Source organism: Cotesia typhae, unplaced genomic scaffold, assembly GCF_013202065.1.
Source record: "Cotesia typhae breed Kobodo isofemale line unplaced genomic scaffold, CoteBio_Ctyphae contig_5, whole genome shotgun sequence".
Taxonomy (NCBI): domain Eukaryota; kingdom Metazoa; phylum Arthropoda; class Insecta; order Hymenoptera; family Braconidae; genus Cotesia; species Cotesia typhae.
The window spans coordinates 4763098-4786019 of NW_027423757.1; the positions used below are offsets into that span (position 1 = coordinate 4763098).

Genomic DNA, 22922 nt, shown 5'->3' on the forward strand with positions numbered 1-22922 from the left:
TTCAATAAAAGAAAAAAATTTGTTTTCTTATCGGTCACCACGCTCAAAAAGTGTAACTTAAATTAATATCAAAGAAAAAAAAATAGCTTAATACTGCATGAATAAAATAAACAAATAATTATAATTGCATAAGTTGATAAAAAAAGCTATGCAATAGCTTTACCGTGGCAGTCCCCTAGTGACACACGTGTTTTTTTTTTTTTTTTTTTTTTATTAATTAAGCTTTGAATTAAAAGTCAGTAAAAAAGTTTTAATTAAATCAGATATTTTTGGTAATAAAGTATTGTATTCACTCGAGAGTCTCATAAAAATTTAATTATTATTGAGGTTACTTACCAATATCACTAAGTTGTTGGTCCTTTTTACCTAATCTTCAGTATTACCTGAAAACAAATAAATAAAATTTTTAGTTATTTGTAAGAATAAATAATTCAAAAAATACTTCTGCAAGCACGTATACATGTCGCCCTATTTCTAAACTTTGCAAATTAATAATTAAATGTACGATGTAAAATTATTCATCACGCAAATATTTAGCTACTTAACTCATTCACCGCCTAAGTGCTGTAACTTTACACTGAAGCATATAACATTAAGTTACGCAGTACATTATAAATACAGTGTACATTGTAAAGCAAATGAGAACCTGCGGGAAATGTAAATATATAATGTTAAATGTCATTATTATTATTTTATATATATATATATATATATATATATATATATATATATATATATATATACATATATGTAATAGAGACGAAATTTCGTTAAGTCTTTGACTAATTTAGAATTAATCATTTTAACTGTTACTAACACATTTGATGTTCAAACTAAAATAATGAACGACAGGAACATGAACTTAGAAATTATTTATCACGATTTATGACGATAACGTCAAGGTTGTAACTATTTATAAAAGTAACTGAAGCGGATGTCTTGTTCACAGCAGCTCTAAGTTCGATAAAATCGAGGCTAAAGTGTAGAATGTTGTGTCGTCGTCGCGAATCTGCGGTTTTGTCGCTGGTTATCTGATGACGCGACCAAAAACGTTGTGAGCGGCGTAACCCTGGGTATAAGGTCGGGGAATGAGGTACGGAGTAGATGGAATGAAAATTTATATATGTGGTATGTCGTGTAAGAAGTTTTGGTAGAGAAGGATTGCCTGTGTTCTGCGGAGAAACTGGTAGATTTATCGCACCCTCTAACGTTCAAATCCGCGAGGAAATTACGGTTAAGCTATCTATATCGGGGATGAAATTATTCCCTTTATCGAGGAGATAAAAAAGTAAACTTGGACTAAGATATTTGTCAGTCGAAATATCTTATTCGTGAATTATATTTATTTTATTTTATTTTAAATTCACTTGGAGTAGACAATCACAATAAATGGTGCGGAAAATTCGTGAATAATTTAAAATAAATAGGAGTTTTAGGATTCTGAGTGGTGATTTAAAGTAAAGAAAAATAAAATCTAAAGTTCAAAATGGATACAAAAAAATGTACCGATGACAATAAATATGTATAGAGAGATAGAGGTGAGCAAAGGCAAGTCTGATGTATGTACAAGTACACAAGCCAAGTTTTACGTGTATTTTTATATTTATATTTATATATTTATACAGGTATATTTATATATGTATTTGTATATGTGTGTAAAGGTATTATACAGCGCAGTGAGTAGTGAGAGAAGTACTTTGGTGTACCACTGTCGTCTCTCAGCAAAGATAAATAAGGCAACACAGCATACGTTTTACATCTATTACCCGCACAGTGAGCAGTACGGTGGTACTCTTTGTTGTGCAAAAGATGCCTCCCGGAAAAATAAAACCAAGAATAAGAAGAACGGGTGGAGAGTAGAACGATGAGAAGCTGAGTAGATGGGTGAAGAGTGAAACGACGACGAAAGACACCGAGTACTGTACTGGAGAAGATGTCATGGAGGTGCAACGTCTACGCAAATTGAATACCAAATACTTCGTTTTTTTTTTTTAACTTTTGAAAAATGTTTCTGACACAGAAATGTGAATACCAAGTCTCTTCGAATCATTTAGATCATGACGAACATATTTATTATTTATTCGATGACAAGGTTTTATTTCACTTAAAAACTTGTTTTCATTTATTTTTTTATGTGATGTTATTTTTATTGTTGGGAAAGTCTCAATGATTTTTATAACTGATTAATCATAAAGAATTCAATCGATGTTTGTTTCTGATTTCTCGCTGTAGACTTGACAATGTTAAAAAATTGGGAAATTATTTTTTTACACCAATTTTTTTCTGTTTAATTCAACAGTTAAACTTTCATTGCTGTTATTCTCAATCAATTGCAAATAACAAGAAGAGACTCTCAATACCAAGTTGAAACGTCGCAATAATAATAATAACATGATTGTTTTCTTTTTCATTTATTAATTACAACTAATTGTCATTTTTTTTTATTATTTTATGATTTTGGATGCGATAAAAAAATGGAAATAACGAAAAGTTTCATAAATTGCCTGCAGGACAATCGCTTTCCAGATTTTTTTTTTTATTTATCTGGAAATGATGAAAACTTATCCTAACTCTTCATAAAATTTTATCATGACGATTTTTATAAGCGTAATTAATTTAGTAAGCACAGACATACAAGTTTGATGGTACCAAAGCACATAAAAACGTTTAAAACTTTAAAAGTTGTTTAACTGTCCGACAAAACAACAGAAGTTGAAAGAGTTGGGAAAACGCGAGACTTTCTATCTCTATATTCCTGGTCATCAGAAATGACTTAGTTTTGAAGCAAAAACGCTAGGTTCCACGTAGTATAGCGACTCGACACGTGGAAAAGAGAGAGTACGAACGATAAATGCGCAGAATGATAGAAAGGATAAAGTTAACAGACGTGGGATGAATCAAGTGAAAATAAACTATCGTGTGATAAACGTAACCGTTAAATGACATTTAATTTTACCAAGAATTCAACTTTGATGTCGATTGCCAAGTGCACTTTCAGTTTAAACAGACGGTGGGTCATTGTTGTTACTGAGCGTATGGCAAATTGAGTAAAAAGCTAATTGCACTTCTCTACCCCCCATCTCCACACCAGATAATTTCTCGTATACTCACGAGCACATACGAGTGTATGTATGTTTGTATTCACACACGGGCAGTTTTAACCCTCGGCCAATAATTAATTCCGGTTTTTAGTGTCAGGAATCCGATCGAATCATCAGGTTTTGCTGTGTGACTCACTCGCTAATGTTGCTTTTCATTAGAGTACAAATTATCTTGGGTCGATTGTTTTTATGGAAACTTCTCTGGAAATCGCATTATTCCAAATGTTGATTATAATTAATTAATTAATTAACTAATTACTTGATCAAAAAATCTCTTCGATAATTTTCTATCTAAAGTATGCCAAGTGCTATTGAAAATTTTACTTTGAAAATACCTGTGAATCGACACGATTAATTTGGTACGAATTTTGACGTTAAATTTCCTTAGTGTAAAATTTTTAATTAAATATTTAACTACTTCTAAGCTACTTACTTTGGTGAATATTTTAAATTTAAACTTCGAAGTGGAGTTCTGATCTAAGGATAAAAATTATAATAAGATCCACGAGAACCTGTCCATAAAAAATTTTAATATTCATTAAAATAATAAAATTAAAATTTTTTTAATTTTTAATGATTTATCCTGCATTTGGATTTGAGTTTTAACAGACGATTATTGATTTTAATTCTAAAGATGATAAGTCAATTTCTATCATATAAATATAACGTTTTTAAAGTCCGGTTAATTGACTAGTTTTCACACTTGGTAAAATTTTATAAATAGTGGTGTGAAGAGCGTTGCAGTACGAAGAGAAAATGAAATTAATAGTCAAAAGCGGAATAAAATTAAAAATTTAATGTTAAGTTCATTGTTTATGAATATGGTAAATTCTGATACACCAATAAATTGACTGTTATGTAAAACATTTTTTTCTATAACGTTTATCTTTTCTATATAATATTGAAGACCGTCATAATTTTTCGTTGTTCGTAGACCAGATAAGAAAATAACTAGAGTTCATGTCCCTTATTTAGATGCTCAGTCTGAGACCTCAATACATTTAAGATTACAAAATCGGAACAAACAAATAAATGGAGTTTAAACATTAGAAACAAATATCCAGAGAGTTCAAAGGTATTTCTTAAATACATTGCGGCACTCGAACTCAGACTGGGAAATTTTTATCATTATACTCTCATTACTGTCCAAATATTAGGCATAGAAGATAATATAGTATGAGTCAAAAGAAATAATAATTTTATGATAATAAACAAAATTTCTTAAACAATCTTTTACAATAAATTTAGTTAGATAATGTCTTGAGAATAATAAATAATTTAAGGTAAAAATAATAAATAAGAATTTCAAATTGAACAATTAGTAAATGTTAAAAACTAAAAGCAAATAAATTAAAAGTTACAAATTAATTATTAAAAGGAATTGACTAATTGTTTATTAAAATTTTTATCGATCACAAAAAAGAAATCATCCGATTATTGATAAAATCGTTCGAAGAAATTGTTTAAATATTAAATTAATTTAAGAAATGTTAATATTCAAAAATTTTCATATGTTAAACAACAAGTAACATTAAGATCTCCGTGTGCATTTGTGTGTGTATAGATGCGCCTATACATTAACATAAGTGTACCAGTAAGAGTATCGTTGTACAATGTGTAGGAGGTAAAAGCATACAAGTATAATAAGATAACTTGTGATCTATACTTGTACATCAAAATACGGGGAAACCGCCACCGCAGCATTTTCCGACACATCCGAAGAGAGGGTATTCAATTCTCCCTCCAATTGACAACGGAGGGCCCGTAAAAATCTCGGACCCGGGAAGCTGCTGGGTGTTCGCTCTCTTCGTGTTTTGACCTATCTAGTGTTAACATCATCAATAGATTACGACTAATTCTGTTTTTTTTTATACAACCAATTGTAAAATAAAGTAAAGTTGTGAAGTGAATTAAATTAACGAAAAGAAAAAGAACAAGATTCACCAATTGTACCAGGTAAAATTTAAAATTATTAATTTGTAAATTTTAACACTTTGAAACCGCATTGTATGAAAGAAAATATTAGATTTCACCTTTTTGTATTATTTGTAATGAATTTATAATTTAACCAATTTTTAGTTAAATAATATACTTATTAAATTTACCTAACGAACTATTTATTCAATCAAACCTATCATTCTCAATAAATTAAAACTCGGAAGTTCCCGGTCTATTAGTCTAACACGCTAGGACCAAATACTGTTAATCACTTCAAATGTAAAATTAATTAATTATCATAAATTAAATAATTTTTACATAACATGACCTTATTTTAGTACTAGTGGTTGTAGCTTATATTGGTTCTAATTTATAATTCAGAAGCCATGGTAGTCGATGAGAGTTAATTATTGACAGTTTAATAAAACAATCGAAACTTTTCTTAACATTTATATTTTTAATTTATACTCCATAAATTTCAGCTATTTTAAAATCAAGACTCGAAATTTGCGAATCGATTTATTTCTATTTTTTTCTCTGCTGTATTATTCTACAAGTCTTCAGTTATTTAAACTTTAAAAATCTTATAACAAAATTAGGTTGACAATTTTTTATCAAACTTTCCACGTCAATTAAGTCCTTTAGAATTGGAAGCTGGTAATATAAACTCTCGTTTAAATTTCGTTATATTGATTCAGTTAAGATAATAACTCATTGAATAAGAACGACAGTGCACAAAAAAAAGGATGAGAAAAAAGGTTTAAAAAAAATTGAGTAATAGAGAAGACAATGAAAGCGGAGCTTAAAAAAGGTAGCATCAAGTTTCTAACGAGATGAGTAGTCTCGTATTTCTCGCAAAAGATGTGATAAATTAACGACAGGCGTATAATAAAAAGACTCTGCTACAGCTTCCGCTTTGCGTACTTTATCTAATAATGATTGATGAATAATAGGATTATAAAAATAAATTTACAGTAAAAAGTAATATACAGATAAAAACATCAGTAAGGCAAAAGAAATTGGGAACGAATAAAAAATTTAACGATACAAATGATAAAATAAAAAACGTTACCAAGAAAAAACGTTATAAAAACAGAAATCTACAAGCCCAAACGATAGCCATGGGGCGGACACGCAACCTAAAACCTCTTATATCAATACAACCATCATTCTCAATTCGCTCTTTTATTTTCGATAAAGCTATATTCATGTTGAGTTGATACACAAATAAAAATTTACTTTATGTTCGCATTTATTTGAAGATTTAAATTAATCTTTTTATTCTATTTTCAATGGCCGTATTGTGAAATTTAATTGCTACACAGACCAGATTGAATGAAACTATTGAAATTCCGCACTATATCCTAACTAGTGAAAAAACTTTTCAATATAGCATCACATAACTATAAATAGTTTTTGATGTTTTAAAGTGCCTATATATGGCCTAATAAAAAAATTGGTCATATTAGATGATATATGTGTTTTCTTTATCCATAATTTTTTCAATTAGGAAAACTTCAAAGTCAAGGTTGCAGAGATTTCTCTGTTAACAAATTTTACGGATAAAAATAGATAGACCAAAAGTCAAATAAAATTTAATAATGAAAAGCTAAAAACAAACTCCATTTATAACAAACCGCTTGGACTGCAGATATCAATTCTGACTTTGCCAGATTAAAACTTTTTATTGGACATTAAATACCAAAATAATCTAAAAATCCATAAAGATATTTCCATATAAAATATTTTTTATCTTCGGCCATAAAAATAAAAGGAATAAATTCAACAAACAGGAGGTCAACAAAGAACAATAAAATATATCAAGTAAATGGGTGACTTGGGGTGTAAAATATGTCACTCAATAATTTGAAAGTTTAATGAGAAGCAGTAGATAACTTTCTATTGGCCGGTCTATAAAACAAAAACTCGTTGGAGGTTGAGCGAATAATTAAATTGGGCAGAATATGCGTGACTGTGCACTATCGACACGGCGTTGATCAGTCGCTGAGGGCGATCCAGAAATCGCAGAGGGGTTGTCGAGTAGAAGCTAGGGTGTAGGGCGTTGAGTGTCCACGAACATGCGTGACACCTACACACAATATCGCATCATCTCTCTCTTTCATTAATAGCAGCAGCAGCTAAAGCAGCAAGAGTATATATGCAGCGATTGAATGGCATCAGCAGCAACATAACAGTGATGGTAGCAGCAGTAGGACCTGGACGGAAATTGCTCGACCGAGAAGTGTTTGCGGCTGATCCACAGCATCGCGGTAACCCGCTCGCGTTTCTGCTGCTAGCCTTCGGCCTCTCTTGGATAATTGAAAATTAACCAAGCGTCCGTCTATCCATCTGCTAGCCACCCTCTAATCACAGTGACATCTCTCTATAGTATACAGTGATATCCTGGCGCCCTTTAACCTGCTAGACACTCTGCTCCCGCTTGCTACTTCTATCTCACCAGCAGGCCCTCGGCATACTCGTTAACTCAATCCTCAACACAGCCGGACACTAATAAGTAATCGGTCCTGACGCGGCGTTCACTTCTATAGCACAAACCACGTGCAAACAAGTGCCTTGTTGTCTAGTCTCTATTTTCGAGGGCACTTCTATATCTCTATGTGACACTTAACACAATAGGGCCTCTATGTTTTGTCAACGTCCGCATGGCTTCATGCCAACATTGTTACTCAAGAAATATATTTCATATTGTACTAAATACCTTTTTTTTATATTTTTTACTTTTTTCATTTTTATTATTAAAGTTTAATATTGAAGATCCAAGCACTAAAGTTTTTTTGTGACCAAAGTTGTGAAATTTGTAATAAAAGAAATAATGCATAAACTCAGTGAATTTAATTTTCTAATGGTAATGTTTTCCATTAAAAATTGAATATACTGAGTGATGAGTTAATGGATTATTTTTTCGTCAAAGAATTGAATTTCGTTAAAAATATTATTAATGGAAATGCTAATGCAGGAGAAAATTAAATTTATATTTAATCTAATTGAAAACTCACTCCATTTCTCTGAGAAAAATTATAATTCCCTATCATAGAATATTTTTGGATCAGATTATGCATTATAAAATCAATTGTATTTTTTCAAATTCTGATTGCGACAAATTATTGAATCATAATTGTATAAAATTGATATTTACTATATATATTTTTCTTAATAATTTAAAAAATTAAAAAATATTCGAGTAACTATACCAAGCTAGTTTAATCTTTCATTCAGAAACCATAAAAATTACATTTTCATTAAAAGTTATTATTAACATAATATTTTGTCGATTTTACAAAAAAAAAAAAAAAAAAAAAAAAAAAAAAAAACATATATGAAAAAGTTAAATGAACAGAAAAATATGACATCAAGTTTAGTCATCTTTTTTCATCTTTAATCAACGACAACAATAGATCATGACGGTATAAAAATACACGGCATCTCTTGGTCATGTCCTCGCTTGTATCCATCATACCCTATCCCAGACCGGAGAGTAGTGTGTACAGTAGCCGGTTCGTGGATAAACGAATCATATAGGACAAACCCCGTCATTGATTGACACGCTGACATGGATAAACGATATCAGATAGACGGCCCGAAAGTGCAATAAAAAATAAAAAAAAAAATATTACTGTCGAAAATGAAAATAAAAACAAAAATTATAAAATCACTCACGCAGAAAGCCAAACAATTTATACTCTATATATTATATATAAATATAGTGTGCCTATTATATGTATTCCTGGTTTACCGAGAACGATGTATATTGAGAATAAAAAATACATGCGGATATGGAAGTTTGTGTGATAGAAAAAAACGTTATATATCCCGCACATTCGCTGTGAAAAAGTAGCCGTACAAAAGAGAATAAGAGCTACTTGGAGTGGTTACTGCACCGGCTTCCAAATCCTGGACCACTACATTTCTTTAGCTCCCTTTTTTTACTTTATCTCGGTCTCTCTCTTCAGCATTCAGTGTTTTAGCGTGTTATTTACCGTCGAAGAGAGATTTATCTGGCTTCTGGCGGCGTCACACCAGCCGCACCCCGTTCTCGCAGACTCGATCCGCCCTATCCTACTGCCACTGCAGAGAGTGCTCCAACCATCCAACCTCTATATCCCGGTTGATCCAATATTTTTCCTGCTGCGATCCTCTGCTACTCCTATTCTCCCACTATTTTTGTTATCTCTGATCCTTTCAGAACATTCTCTGTTCTATTGTTTTTTGTGTTGTTCGACTGAAATTATTCAATAGACGGATACTTTATTACTGTAGACACGACCTTTTGTTATAAAGAAAAATTGAAAGCTCCAAGTTAAGACAATGAAGGAAAAAACTAATAAAGAAATTTTTTTTCATCTTAAAATGAAAAAACAGCTGTAATATGTCAGCCCGTGAAAAAATTTTTGACGGGCTCACTTTTCAAATCAGGCCATTTTTATAAAAATTAATAAACTAAAAAAAAAGGAAAAAATGGAATAATCATGAATAAAAATTCTGGTGTAAAATTTATACTCAAATACTCAATACAATTTCTCTCAAACAAGAGTATTTGATTAAATATTTATTTTATTTGATTAACTATTCTCAAAAAAAAAAAAAAATTCATACGATTTTTATTGATATAAGAAGAAAAAATTCAATAAACAAACTTATCAAAATCAAGTATGAAAGAAATTATTTCTACCTCAGAACTTGACTCTTTTGAAAGGAGAAAATTCAGCGATCATGTGCATTCTGTCGGGGAATTGTAATACTAATTTTAATCAAAAAATTATCTATGTAATATCTAAGATCATGCCAGTCAATTTCTTCACGGAAAATCATCCAACGAAATCTTAATGCCATCAATGTAATAAATCAAAGACTTTAAAATAAATTATAACAAGTCTTCATAACGCAAAGAATCATTTTCTCGAGCACGTTAATCTACCAGAAAAAAAACAAACCCCTGGAGATATTTTTGTACAATAGTAATGTAACAAAGTTGCTATCTCCGAGGAGTTAAAGTTCTTGCAGGATCGAGTACAACACATGCAATAGCAACAGCAACAGCAGCAGTTGCCGCGTAATACCGGTAGTAGTTACTATACGGGATACAGTATGATGCCCGAGCGCATCGTCAACGTAGATATGTGTCCCTCAGAGGTCGAATGCCAATCTCACTCATGTCTCCGGAGGTTTTATACCTCCCTCCAACATATCGTTCTCTGGAGTACTTTCCTGTTTGGATTGCGATAACCAAAAGTGCTTTTTTCTATCTCTTAATCTATCTATCACTATACAACTTTATATACGGTGTAAATGTGGAATACCATCAGAAATATATAAAAAATAAATTATCTTAAATGCATCAACAGGTATACATCGTCTTTATTATTATGACAGTCATTTCTGGAATATATACCCGCGAAAAAATAAAAATCTGCATGAGCATACAATAGTTGCTGTATACCATATATCATACAATGTGCAACAAGCCTCTGTGCTGGTACCGGGACTGTTACTAGAGCAGCTTTCTTGGAAATTTTATTCTCACTTTGTAGATCTAGACCACAGCATCTTAATCCGTTGTGTTCCTTTAGAAACTCTGAACTATACACACAAAAACTTACTTTACTGTTTCTTTTCCCGTTTCCACTTGTTTTCTTATTTGCGTCCGTATTCGTTTGACTACATCTTTTATTTATTTAATTTAATTTAATTTAAACTTTAAAAAAATAAAAATAATACTTTCATGGTTAACAGATGAAAAATAACATGGTAAAATAATGAGACGTTATTATACTATCTACAAGACACCTTTGGTTAAAGAAAGTCATCTGCATCTTTTAAATTATAGATCATATTCTTTACAAGCATTGTTTTTCATTGTTACACTTCTTTTATGATTTTTTCATTTGATTGATTTTTTTTAAAAAAAAAGTGATCTAGAATTTCCAAAACATGATTCTTATTTTCAGTTTGAAAAAATTAAATTTTACTTGTACAAAATATTGAACGGTTAAAAGTTTATTAAATCGTGATAAGAATAAAGCAAAGCCATTTCCACCCGACGGTTAAATGAAATAATGCAAATAAAAATAATTTTAGTGAAAGGAAATGTTATGCCCCAGTTATTTCGGAATTTTAAAATTAAATTATATTTTAAAATAAGCATCAATTTCTTTAGAAGCAGAATAAGAAAGAAAAACAAATTACATATTGTGAAATTATTTTTATTTCACACTGGTTATTCTATTTAAACTTCATTCTGATGGTAAGTGAAAAGACAGTAGCTTTGTTCTCACAAAATTGTCAATTTTGCCTCGAATTAATACATCTTTTGTTATATTTTCATTTTATCCATCATATTTAATACTCAACTGTATCCATTAAATTTAATTTAAATAAATTTACTTTAAATAAATTCAATTTATTTACTGTAATAACGAATGAGAACAAAAGAAAATTAAAATTTAATTTATCACCGTAATGCCGTCATATTTGTATAAAACAAACGAGGTGATTGTTTGTAAACGGTAACGACAATTAAGTGGTTAAATTGAAAAAATATCAAGTAAAAAATAATGGATTTTTCTGATAAATTCAATACGAGCTTTCATTAATTTATTTGTTTCATTGATTCATTTAATCGACTCAATAAATTTTTAGAAGCAAAATGAAAATAGGTGTAAATAATTTACTGCCTAAACACAAAACAAATGAAACAAGTGTCACTTGAGTTTTCAATCAAATATCGCTATTATTATTTTTTCATTTAAACTCAACGCATTCATCAATTTTCCAATAATATTGACACGCTATTCGTACGAGAAATTTATTGCGTCGTTCGTTACCGATAATCTTTAATTTTTCTATTAACACTTTTTATTTTCAATTGTTATTTTTATTTAAATTTTATTTTTCAACATACTTCATATACATTAAATGCACATTTACATGTATGGAAATAAATCTACTGCTATAAAGAGCTTGAAATAACCAAGTATCATACAAATTCACTCACATCACATTGAATCGAGTGTGCAGCTATGAAAAGGTCGACAAAAATTTCAAGTGAGTAATAACGTTTTTACTCACTACGTTTGATGATTCTTTCATCAACATTTTATTCACTTTTGCACGTAAACAGACAATTTTATGTTCATGTATGGATATAAAATGTCTGAAAACTACTTTTAACTATTTCATTAGTTTATTAAATAATTTTTTCAGGATATTATTATTATTATTATTATTATTATTATTATTATTATTATTGTTTAGTTACCTATTATTCTTTTTACGGCAGATATTGATCTAAAATTTAATTCCGTTGAAGAACATTTCGAGGACTTTGAAGATGATTCAAACAGCAGAGAAGTAAGAATTTAAATAATGATAAATTTATTTAAATTTATTAAACTTGTTTTTGCATTTAAATTAAGGGTGATGAAGCAGGAATGGTGGAAATAAAATTGTCGCGGTTAACCCAGAAAATAATCGGTTGTGAAATTGGGGCAAATGTGTCAGCTGAATATCCATGGAAATTTGTTAAAAAAGAAATTATTGAAGACAATCTTGATCTACACCGTGAGAACAGTGAGTTTTTTCCAATACGTCATAAAATATTCGAGTATCCAGATGATAATATTTTCATTGGTTATGCATCGAGTAATATTACCGCTGACGATAGCGAAAATCTCGGAACTAATGATGATAATGACAGTGATAGTGGAATATTTTTTATGTGTCTCTCGGAGTCAAGTCGAGATCTAGTCACACGTAAAATCAAAGCCAGAAGAATGAGAATTTATAATCTCATGAAAGAATCTTTCTACAAAGCAGCTGGTCGTTGGAAAACTTTGGGAAGTGAAGCGGAAATTGATGAATCAGTCATCAAAAACTCTCGACCTCTTTATGAAATAGAAGTGAATATAAAAATAACATTTTTCTATTCTTTATTCTTTAAAAAAAAATAATTAAAAAACTTGACGAAAATTTATTTAATATTAAAGATTAAAAAGCGAAAACGTGCGGACACTTTGATAAAATTGGTAAGCCGCAACGCCGAAGACCAGAGAGACGGTTACGTTGAGCTGGTGGGTACCAGGCAAAGCTTCAACAGCGTCTCTCGAAGACTTGTTTCACGAGGTAACCAAGCTAATCCACCGACTAGTGACAACGAGGTACAGATGACAACCAAGACTCCTGTAGACTCGTGGTTTCAGTACTCCTACGACTACACGCCGATCAATACCACAGATTTTAATAAAGATCTAGAGCAAGCTGCTCGGAAATTTCTTGACCGTTACAGAGAATTTACCTGCGAGCAAGTAAACCCTTTTATCTTCAATCCCTCCCCATTGACATTATTAATCTCTACAGGTATTTTGGAATGCCTCTTGGGATCTGCACGCAGACGATTGCAAGAATTTAGTGGAGGATGAAAGAGATACCCGAGTTCCAGTACCGCTGGCTTTTACCGAGTATCAAAGTTACTGTGATGTTAAACTGACCGGAAACAAAGTTATCAGTGAACTTTGTTGGCATCCATTGATAAGTAACATCGCAGTAGCAGCTTATTCGACTTATTCTAAGAGTCAAAGCATTGTGGGACCAAAATATTACCAGGATAATGTATTTTTAATTATAAACTAACTCTGATTTCAATTTCAAATTGATAGGCTTTTAGCGTATGAATTTTTCGTTAAGATGCTTTGAATAATAAAAAAATTAGTAGTTTAAAAAACTAAAAACAAAGGGCTTAGTAGAAAACTGAGTTAAAAGGAGAAAATGATTTTTAATAAGTATTTTTAAAATAAAAATAATGATTAACAATAAAAACAATTTTTTTGTTGATCACTCTATTCTTATTTAAAAAATTTTTTATTTTAATTTACTATTGAAATGTATTTTAGTTTTTTAAATGATAATTTATATGAAATTTTTTATGTTGACAATCCTGGTCAGAACATTAGACATTAAAAAATTCCGTTACATAAATAAATATCTACAGGTCAAACTACTAGAACCTATTAAAAAATTACCTAACTTTGTTAATTTATCTCTAAAGATCTTACGAGCTTGTCATGAGAATAACAAAATTCTCTTGTGGTCTTTGGAAGACTGTCTTGTGCCAAAGTTTATTCTCAATTGCTCTCGTGAAGTAACCGCTGTTAGCATTAGACCACTCGATGGAAATGTCATCATCGGAGGATGCTCCAATGGCCAGGTTTATTTACCTAAGTTGAATTGACGCTTTAAATAGTATAGATAAAAGTTACCAAGTTGTTTACATTTGTCTTATTTTAGGTAGCAGTTTGGTCAATTTCGGAGCAAATTGAATGCATAAAACTAAAGAAATTAAGTGATGACGATGCACAAACTAAGTGCAGTACGTCGATGAAGAATCTGATGAACTGGATGAAAGAGACTACAAGTTCGAGGATGATTTATCCTACGGCAATGTCCTCGATTAGAAACGGGCAGACCGGAGCTATAACTCAGATAATCTGGCTGGCGAGTTACAGTAAGCTCAACGAGAATGGAAAGTTACTCGAGTTGGAGGAAAACTCGGACGTTGAGGAACTCGGTTGGCAGTTTGTGACATCCAGTGAAGATGGCACAGTCGCCTTCTGGGATCTGAGGTCGGCAATTCCATTTCCTCATATTCCCCAATTGATTCTTCCCTCTAAATCCCGCAATCGCTTTTTTTGTTTCTTATCTCTCATTGATTTCTTCTTTTTTGTCTTACAACTTCTAGTTTCTCTCTTATTTTATTTTTTATAATTTTTTTTCTCGTTATTTTATTCTTTTTTTATTCGTTCTTTTCAACTTGCTCCCATAAAATTTTATCTCAAACTGTAGTCAGTGGGTCGCTCGCATTACCTTTCTATTCATCTTTAAAGTGCAATTCTCAAGTATAATTGAGGTGTGATTTTAAAAAGGAAGTCACCTCATATATTATCTATATATATTTCTATTTCCGTCATTGTAGAGTGCGCGAAGATATTGAGTCTCACCTAGGCATTGTATCCAGGCCAAAAAATACAGAAATAAAAATGAAAAAACATCAGCAAGTACTTGGACGATCGATATCATCTCTGAAAGTACACGACGGTCTATTGAGTCCTACATACATACTATCTGTTGAAAGAAGTATATCAAACTCAGAGTCCTGCAGTACCGTTGTCATCACCACAATGACCTTCTACAGTCCCAAAATCCAACGAGTTGAAGTTGAGCCATTTTCGATCGACTTGCATCATCACGACACCACCGATCCTGTTGGAGCCCCAAGATATTATAAATCTGTCGTAGAAAAACCGACAGGAATATCACAAATGCTCCGAATAATTATCGTGGGTACTCTCGATGGCGATGTAGGCCGAATCACGTGGGATGGTTTTGATTTTAAAACTGGACTAACAGTGAATCGCGAATCGGTCCGGTGGATCTGGCGGAACGAAGGCATTCACGATGGACCTGTCACTCATTCAATAAGATCTTGCTATCTTGATAATGTCGTATTAACTGTAGGTGGAAAAAGCTTCGCCATTTGGCGTGAGGATTTTGATGAACCCATTTTCTTCAGAAAATCCTCGATAAGGTACACAAATAAAATCACTTACTCCTTATCTACTTTTTCTTATATTTAATTCTTTCTTATCATTTATTTTTTTTTCTCATTCGAGTGTCTTCTCTAAAGAATTTTATAAGTGTACTCGTGCAGATATAACTGATTAGATAAAATAGTTTGGATTTAAAATATAGATACACCGCGTGCTCATGGTATACCGGCCGTCCAACGGTCTTTATGCTGGCACGTGCTGACGGCACCATTGAATTCTGGGACTTGATGGTCAAAAGCAACGAAGCTTGCTTCACACAAAGTCTCTCGGGTCAGATCATAACGGGAATTTACCCACACGAGTTTGCTACAACGCTTAAAGCTGACGGTACTGTTGCTACTGGGCAGTGTGTTGCTTTTTGTGATGTTAATGGCATGATGCGGGTCTTCACAGTGCCACCAGAATTTTCAGTCTTCGAGGAGGGTAACGTCCACTGGATGAGGGCATTTGTAGACCGTGAGGTCAACAGAGTAAGTTACATTCAGTATTCACAGAGAATGCCGGAGACTACACATTAAGCATTTTTTCTTTACAAGAAAACACATACCTTTGCTCAAATGGTAGACGGTAGACTTGTGTGTACTCTCTGCTACCGCAGTACTCCTCTTTCAACAGTATACTACGAATTCTCAAGTTAAATTCCTCTTGTTTATACACTCTTGAATATTGCAGATAGAATTAACAAGACAATGGACAAAGTCTTGGATGGACAATACTGACAACAACAAGAGTATCGAAAAAACTACCAGCCATTCTCAAGAACTTCGAAAAAAAGTTATTGAAACTGTGGACAAAACCGAACCCGGTCGGGTGGCTAAAATCGATAAGACAATTAAATCCAAACCGGTATGTTCTCAGAACAAAGTTTTATATTTGAATTCTTTCATTTTTTTTTTGTTTTTGAAACTTTTAGCTTTATTTTCAAGCTCTAGCTTCTGTATTGTAAACTGTTTTAATTATCCAACAGGAACGTACAAGACAATTTATTAAGGAAGCACAAAACAATTGGAAGACAATGGAATTGAAACGTATGCAACGAGTAATTTTGGCAAAGAAGGGGCTCCGTGCCGAGGAACTCGAGAGACGTCGGGAGCCAGTATTAAAGCTACGGCAGGAAGGATTGAAAAAAGAAGAAAAAATTCGTGATATGATGCAGCAGAGAGACCGGATATTCGAGGACACAGTGGCCTTCCTTTTTCCGGAACGGAACTACGACTACGGCTATGGCGATGGCTACGCCAACGTGACCACTATAAAGACGGAGAAACTTGATAACAAGGATAGTAAGGGTGTCAGGCAAACTACTACCAATACTACTACTACTACTACTACTACTACTACTACTACTACTACTACTACTACTACTACTACGGCTGCTGCTGCTGCTACCACTAACACTACCACTACTGGTGCTATTACTATTGGAACTACAACTACAATAACGTCTTGTACGAAAACCTCCTTTATTCATTCCTCAAAGACCAATTCGACTTTGGTAAGTTTATGATGATGATGGTAAAGCACTTTCGGTACTCTCAACCAGATATATATGTGTGTGCAGAACTTTACATTGTTCACATTGCTATTTTAGGTAACGCCAGACAATCTTCAACAGATTATACATAACTTCCAACAAGTTTCTGTGGATTTGGAAATTATGCGGCGAAATCATGCAAGGATGTCTGTTGATTCTTTTGATTGGCAGCAGACCTTGATTGAGGCACAGAAACGTGCTAAAGATGATCGAAAATGACGTCAAAGAGAAGATAAAAAAAATATAAAAAGACAGAGATAAAAATCTCTTTTGTCTGTTAGAGGACAACAAAGGAATGATAATTGTGAGGTACTTTTAATGAAATAAATTTAATTTACCCTATAAAGTGACAATCAACTATAATGTCAGTCTTTTGATCACAACTAATTCGGTGGATCGGTAAATTAAAAAGTAACATTAATTTTTTGTACTGAGAAAAAGAACGGAATAGAATGAATTAATTTAATGACCAATTAATAAGTTGAAATGAAAATAAAAAGTCAGAAAGAAAATTAAAATTAATATTAAATGAAAAAAATAAAAAATACGTTAGCGGGCCGCGAAAGGATGTGGATAAAAATGTCGATAAATCGGTTATACGAGGTGATTTTTCATTATAAAAACCTGGTTAAAAAGTTTATAGCCGCAGGGATAATGAATTTGCGATTTCAAATTATACAGCTACGTGATTTTTTGTATTTTTTTTTAGTTAAAATTCATTTAACATTCACATTATTCTGCGGCGCTGAACAAACAATCACGTTAAAATAACACAATAATGGTTTACATAACAATTTCCGTGTATTTAAAATAATTGATTGGTTTTTAAAAAGGTAAAAGAATTTTTTATATGCAATTTATATAATATGCCATAAAACTTATTAATATTTCATGAATAATTTTTTTTCTATTTGTATGAATGTGTGTTTTTGAAAAACATTTTTTTCCGACGTCAATACCTATTATTCAATATCATTGACTTTTCTTCATTATTATCCGGTACACAAAGCATTGACAGAAAACGATGAAAGGCTTTCAATGCCATTGTGCTACCCTCAGTCGCGAAATTAATCGCACTGTATAAAACAATAGGGAAATGACGTCAAATCAATTCGAAAATTCACCGTGTCTTTTATGGTTTAATTATTTTACAAGAGGACATCGATTTTTTATTCATCCTGATCAAGTTCATTTTTGAGTTACTCTTTTGATTTATAAATTTGCATATTTCCAAGCATACGTAATAGTATATTAACTCTCTCGACACAAATTTGTAAATAAAATGCGCTTCATTAAATACTTAATTGATGTTTATTAAAAAAAATTTTTTTTTTGGTTGATCAAATTTTGATAGTTAACCTACTCCTGCTGGTAATCTCGTTTATTAGCTTCATTAAAAATTTTGTTTATGAAACTAGCTCATTATTATTTTTTGAATCTATTGACTTTCCGAAAAAATTGAAAATGATAAAGCTTTTGAGTGAAATTAAATTATTAATTGTCAGTTTTTTTTCAACTCAAACAATCCATTTTATTATTTTGAACCGCCATCAAAATTACTAATTTGAATATTTTCCTTTTAATTATTCAAAATTGATTAATTAGAATATTTCAAATAACGTATTCAATTCAACAATTATTGACGTTACAACAGTCGTTTTAAAATTAAACGTTAAATTATTTATAGTTATCGACAAGAAATGAAATCGTTCATTGATTCTAGATTAAGTTTATACAGTTCAATCATAAGTTATAAATTAAATTGCTTTAGTTAATAATTCAAAGGTAAGTCAATATATCAATGACTTCGAAAATAAAATATTTATCCCAAGGAAACGATTTTCGACAAATTAAAAATTTTTTTCATTATGAAAAAAAAAATAATAAACAAAGTGCATGGTTTTGACGATTGTCACAGATTGTCGATTGTTATTGCCCGAGTTTGCAACTCTGCACAAAATCTCTCGACTGCAGGGGAGTTGGATTCTTATGTGTCCTTCAAATTTTATCTCTAGTTTTCTAACCGCATCTACCTCAACAATCTGACCGCTCATCAAATGCGAGGAAAACTTTTTTTTCGCCCTCGTTTATTGACCAAAGCCGAAGTACTTCGTAAAACAAAACGAAGTTCACCCTTACGAAAATTGTCCACAGTATGTCTTTGACGTCAGTTCGTTACAACTCATCAAGTACACATGTCCTTTATTGTTTTTTCTATTATTACTTGTCCAACAACGTTCCGGAGTAATCAATTTACACTCTGCTGTCTTTATTGGACACAGTTGAACATGAGAATTTAATAATAAAAATTTGTAGCTATTCATCATCCACGTGTCAACATGTATTAAGCTTATTAAATAAATTTCTGATAAAAAAGACCCTATTTACTCCATCACAGCTAATTATCTTGTTGCTGACTTGACTGTACATGTATCGGATAAAAATGAGGCTTGACCTCTACTGGATTTTTTCGTGCTGTCAGTCAAACTTGAAACAAAAATTCTGAGCTAATCAAAATTATTTCAACGTAGAGAAGAAAATAATTTTTTTTTTAAATAAAGATTTTTTTTAATTTCGGATGTAATTTTTTCCGTGAAATGAAACAAGGAATAAGATTAGCATTATAATTCTTGTTGGAATGAGCCTTATGTCAGATTACACGTGACTGAGTGTTAAAACAGGTTAACTGAGATTCTAAGTACCGAAAGGACAAGACAGGAGGATTGTCGAGGAACCCGAGAAGTTTGAAACAAGGAGTAGCATATATAGTGCTGTTACAGTAGAAACTGGGAGCATCAGAGTCCGAAAGCTGTAAGTATGAAGCCAACCAAGTTCACTGTAGAGTAACACGAAAGGTTGGACAGTAATAATCGTTAGGGACCACTAGTGACCAGCTAGTGAAATCTCCCTTGTATCGCCGAAACAAGTTAAGGGATGGTGAGACCTCAGGCGTCTGACAGAACAAACTCTCTACTGTATACTCTACTCCAGAAACTTTAGGGTTCTCGCTGCTCGCTCGGATATCGGAACCTTAAACCTTGTCTTACTACTTTAAACTAGGCAGTACGCTTGTGGTAGTGATGCTGAATCTGGGCCCCAGCTGTCGATACGAGATATTCTGGATTTCATAATCGAGAAAATCCAAACATTTATTTGTTTTATTAAAGTTATTTTAGTTTACTTTGCCAAGTTTAGGAAAAGACATTAGTTTTATTTTTCTTTTGGAGATCAATAGATTTTGTTTTAAAGTTTATTCATATTGACTGGAACATATGATTTTCTTTAGGATTCAAAAAAAATTTTTAAATAAAATGGTCAGAATCTTTTCAAAGTATCAGCTGATTTTTAATTAATTTACTACCTCTAAAGGGAAATTTATTCCAAAGAGGATTTTATTTATATTGTTGGTAAAAAAAAAAAAAAAAAAAAAAAAAAAATGAAATTAAAAAAAATCGCATCAATATATTATTTTCAATCTTTACAAGCAACATTTTTTCAGAAATTATCTCTCTAAAATTTATTTTCTAAGAAATCCTAAAAATTACAATTTGTCAGTTAATTAAAATAATTAATTTTATTCAATTAAACGTAGCAATGTTAATAATTTATAAGTTTTTACTTTTTACATCAGGATTCCTTAACAAGAGTTAAAAACAAAATAATCTTTATTTTTAATAAAGTTATTTATAACAAACTAAAACTTGTTTCAGGTAATTAAAATTTATTTCAGTCTAAAAACTCTGTACTCGGATGTTTTTCAGATTAAGATTCATATTTATTCTAAAATCACTCCACTGAAAAAAAAAAGTTCAAACTTACTTTGTATAGGGAGTGTTTTACTTCTTTAATCCATCCAATGCTCCGTAAGATAGGAGTGATAATTTACTTCCGATTTTTTACAACGTATATTTTTCTATTTTTAAAAATTGTATATCATTAATTGAATGTTAACTGCAAAATTTAGGTCATACACGAAGCACAACTGAGAATTTTATTATACCCTGAAAACCATTTTGTTTAAAATGATAAAAGCTGATTAAAGTTGAAACTATGATTAAGACATTTATTTCAGCTCAGATATAAAAAGAATAAGTGAATAAAACACAAATTGAAGATATTTTATAACAACAGAGTTAGTTGATAGATTAATATAAAAAATTTCACTCATTTATTTATATGAATGAAGTTTATATTGAATTAAATATTTTTATGGCAAAATGGTTCTAAATGTCTGAAAGCTGGCGTTATATAATTAATTGTCGTGTTAAAGTAAGTATACACAGTCTGGCAGATTAAATTTTTTATAACAATTATAATTGAATATACGAGATTTCAAATGGTGATGAATTTCCGAGCATCGTGACGTTGAATAAAGTGCAACAAAAACTCGCTCGGAAAGCATAACGGATAAAAATGAAGATTAAAAATAAGAATAAAAACAAAGTAAGTAAACAACAACAACAACAACAACAACAACAACAACAACAACAACAACAACAACAACAACAGTAATAGCAACAGCAAAAAGATAAAAGATAGCGATGAAAATAAAATACGAAGATATAGAGCTTTCTGGATGAAAAAAAAAAAAGAAAAGATAGAGAAAAAAGACTTCTAAAGTAACACGGTCTCGTCGCTCTCGGGTCTCATTAACATTTTACATTACGAGGAGCAATTTACCTGGGCATCCGTGACACGGTAAATTAATGAAGAGCGATGAGAGAATACTTTGAAAGGGTTAAAGTCGGTATTACGTTTACACCTTTTCATTAATTTATTTACATTTACTGGGTAAATATTATTAATAATACATCTTAAATTTCTCAAACAACAACTCAAAAATATTAAAAAAAAAAAAGATTTGCTTGAATTTTTCATTTTAATATAAACTTTATTTGTTCCAGGACAAAAACAATCGCCAAGAAGATTCACAAACAAAACGTTATGACGCTTTTCTCGGATTGTTTGAGTTCGACTACACACCAAGTAAAGTGGAGTATTGTGATCTTCGCTAATGGCACGGAAAAGCACCTAATGTTCAATTCTCTTTTTTATAAATAAATAACATATATAATTTAAAAAAAAAAAAAAAAAAAACAAAAAAACTGCTCAGTTCCCAGTTTAATTATTGTCTTATGCAGTAAAAAGATAATTAATGGCAGAACACCAGAACCATGTTAATTCGTCATTTAATAAATGGTTACTTTTGAAATATTATTTACGAGCTTTCTGTGCAGTGAAAAATACACATACATTTGCTACACATTTCAGTATATATTATACATTATTATATATTATACATTACTATAATAATAATCACAATAACAGTTACTAGCAATAAAGGTATACTACATGTCAAGTTCGTACTCTAGTATTAAATTCACGCAATCGTTTAAGTACCATCAGACAATGCTAGCTGATGTAATGATGTTCTTAAGGGGTCTCTAGTTCGGGTACAGGTTTAAGTTTAAATACACGTTGTGCATTGCTTTTACGAGAGGCGTTAACCGTTACTGCAGACGGGACGTCTGATTTATACCCCGAGTCGTAAAGCCGATTGTCGGTGCCTTTTATGTGTTTGTTTATAGACGTATTGAGGAGGACAGCTACACAAAAAGAGATTAGTCAACATCTTAGCCAATGAAATATCCAGATCATTCTTTGGCTTTAAAGTGCACACGATTGTCGAATAATACGTATTGATTTTTTGTCAATAAATTATCAACCACT

General features: G+C 31.3%; 1 protein-coding gene and 1 long non-coding RNA gene across 2 annotated transcripts in view; one reads left to right on the plus strand and one right to left on the minus strand.

Moving 5' to 3' along the window:
- Positions 1-233: 233 nt before the first annotated feature.
- Positions 234-22922, minus strand: part of LOC141530697 (uncharacterized) — a 31910-nt gene continuing 9221 nt past the window's right edge. The window contains exon 3 of the long non-coding RNA XR_012479783.1: positions 234-383. This is a non-coding gene — a long non-coding RNA (uncharacterized LOC141530697). The remainder of the gene's footprint in view (positions 384-22922) is intronic.
- LOC141531456 (dynein axonemal intermediate chain 3) lies at positions 7198-22207 on the plus strand. The gene is made up of 14 exons (XM_074249292.1): positions 7198-7309; positions 12337-12407; positions 12473-12703; positions 12752-12955; positions 13043-13360; positions 13413-13664; positions 14101-14259; positions 14340-14674; positions 15025-15636; positions 15801-16128; positions 16331-16504; positions 16626-16941; positions 18964-18977; positions 22097-22207. The coding sequence occupies exons 1-14, from the start codon at positions 7198-7200 to the stop codon at positions 22205-22207; spliced, it is 3237 nt and encodes a 1078-aa protein (XP_074105393.1).